General features: G+C 35.5%; 1 protein-coding gene across 1 annotated transcript in view; it reads right to left on the reverse strand.

Annotated features, from left to right (window-relative positions):
* The window catches only part of LOC123013365 (diacylglycerol kinase eta), a 104,070-nt gene that overhangs the window by 14,485 nt on the left and 87,862 nt on the right, over nucleotides 1–1,723 (reverse strand). Inside the window, exon 9 of the mRNA XM_044411838.1 lies at nucleotides 387–1,254. Within this exon, the coding sequence (XP_044267773.1) occupies nucleotides 387–1,254 (868 nt within the window). The remainder of the gene's footprint in view (nucleotides 1–386; nucleotides 1,255–1,723) is intronic.

Below are 1,723 nucleotides of genomic sequence, written 5' to 3' on the forward strand. Positions count from 1 at the left end.
AATTCAAATTTTCAAAATTGTTTTTCTAAAACTATCTTTGAGATTTAGCATCAAAAAATATAATGTGTGTAACTTTTAGCAAGTTTATCTCAACGAATTATTAAAAGAATTATAAAAAAATTCTTCAGCCTCTTTTTTTCTATTTTAACCCAAAAAAATCATCAATAAGCACCATGTTGTTCGCAGTTTAAAAAAATGATAAAAACAGTTTGTTTTCAAAAATTAGCTTAGAACAAGCAGTTTTCAGACCTTATCTGTAAAGTTTGGGGCTAGCTTAGTACTCCAAGTAAAAAAAAATCTAACTAAGGGGGCTCCACTATCACACTCACTTGTGGGAAAATACACTAAAGAGACAAATATAACTGTAATTGAATTTTCATAATTACCATTTCAGATTTCAGTTTTTCGAGTTTTGTTGGGGCATCTTGATCCAATTCCAAGGCTTTTAAAGTTGAAGTGGACACATTTGACAATTCCTTTTCTAATTTATTCAAATTGTTGAAGGAGCCAACTGGTGTTATTTCACTTTCTTCAAGTAGGATGCTTTGTCTGGTGACATTTGCTTCAGTTTTTGACTTTTTCGTTGAACGTCTTTTGAAGGATCTTCTCGCAATGTCATTACCTTCTACAAATTGGGCTAAACTGCAATATTTCGCCGGTTCATTTTCGATTTTATCATCTAGATACACGTGTTGTGACATAAAGGCACGATTTTCAAATCCAAATTGCGTGTCTTCCTCCAGTTTGCTTCTGGAGTTTCTTCGTTTCTTGTCCAAAGAGTCCCTTTTCGCGCTCATTCTTCTCTCGAGTTTTAGATCGGGCAAATCGCTGGTGAAAAGTGTCGTGTCGTCGGTGATGCTGTCTTGGTCATATCCGTACATCACTTCGCCCAACATGGAGCTTATGTCGTCCATGAGAGACTCGCCATGCAAGGCGTCCGAATTCGGATAAGTGTCGGTTTCGGGAGAGTCTATGTGACAAATGTGGCCGTTGAGATCTTCTCCGTCGCTGTTTTTTCGCGGACAAAATGATTTCTGGTCCAGGATTTCCGATGTGATGCTGACTTCTTCGTTAGAAATCGCTGATAATATGCTACTGCTTTCTTTCTCTTCCTCCTCGTATTTTGTACTTTCGCGTCGTTGTTTGTCATGACTTAGGGGTACCTCCGGTTCGTTGGTTTTTAAGTTGCCTATGGAGATCAGTGTTGAGCAAGTTTCGCGAAGGATTTTCTCCGTCGCGATGTCCACCATACTACTGAAAATTGACGATAAGGGTCCACGAAAATTAAAAATTTCAGTACAATTCTTTCAAATTTCAAATGAAAGTAAAAAAGTAGACGTATTTAAAAAAATTGATAAATTTGCTTTTGTTCATTATTATTATTAAACATTTTGAACTATACTTTGTGTAAAATGTCTTGAGACGTCGATTGATGTCGAGAAAACCGGAAAATTTCTGATGGTTTATGCGTTGTTGACGGATATAGTTTTTGCTCGTAGTTACTATTTAATGGTTTTGGTAAAATAGATAAATTTGCTTTTGTTCATTATTATTATTAAATATTTTGAACTATACGTTATGTAAAATGTTCCGAGAAGTCGATTGGTGTCGAGAAGACCGGAAAATTCCTGATAGTTTAAGCGTTATGGAGGAATATAGCTTTTGATTATTATTACCTAATTCAGCGATTTTTAGTAAAACCAGCGTCCAAAATTGAACTATT

The sequence above is a fragment of the Tribolium madens genome, unplaced genomic scaffold (genome assembly GCF_015345945.1).
Source record: "Tribolium madens isolate multiple individuals breed KSU strain unplaced genomic scaffold, Tmad_KSU_1.1 Scaffold_96;HRSCAF=242;Tcas5.2_LG5, whole genome shotgun sequence".
In the NCBI taxonomy this organism is placed as follows: domain Eukaryota; kingdom Metazoa; phylum Arthropoda; class Insecta; order Coleoptera; family Tenebrionidae; genus Tribolium; species Tribolium madens.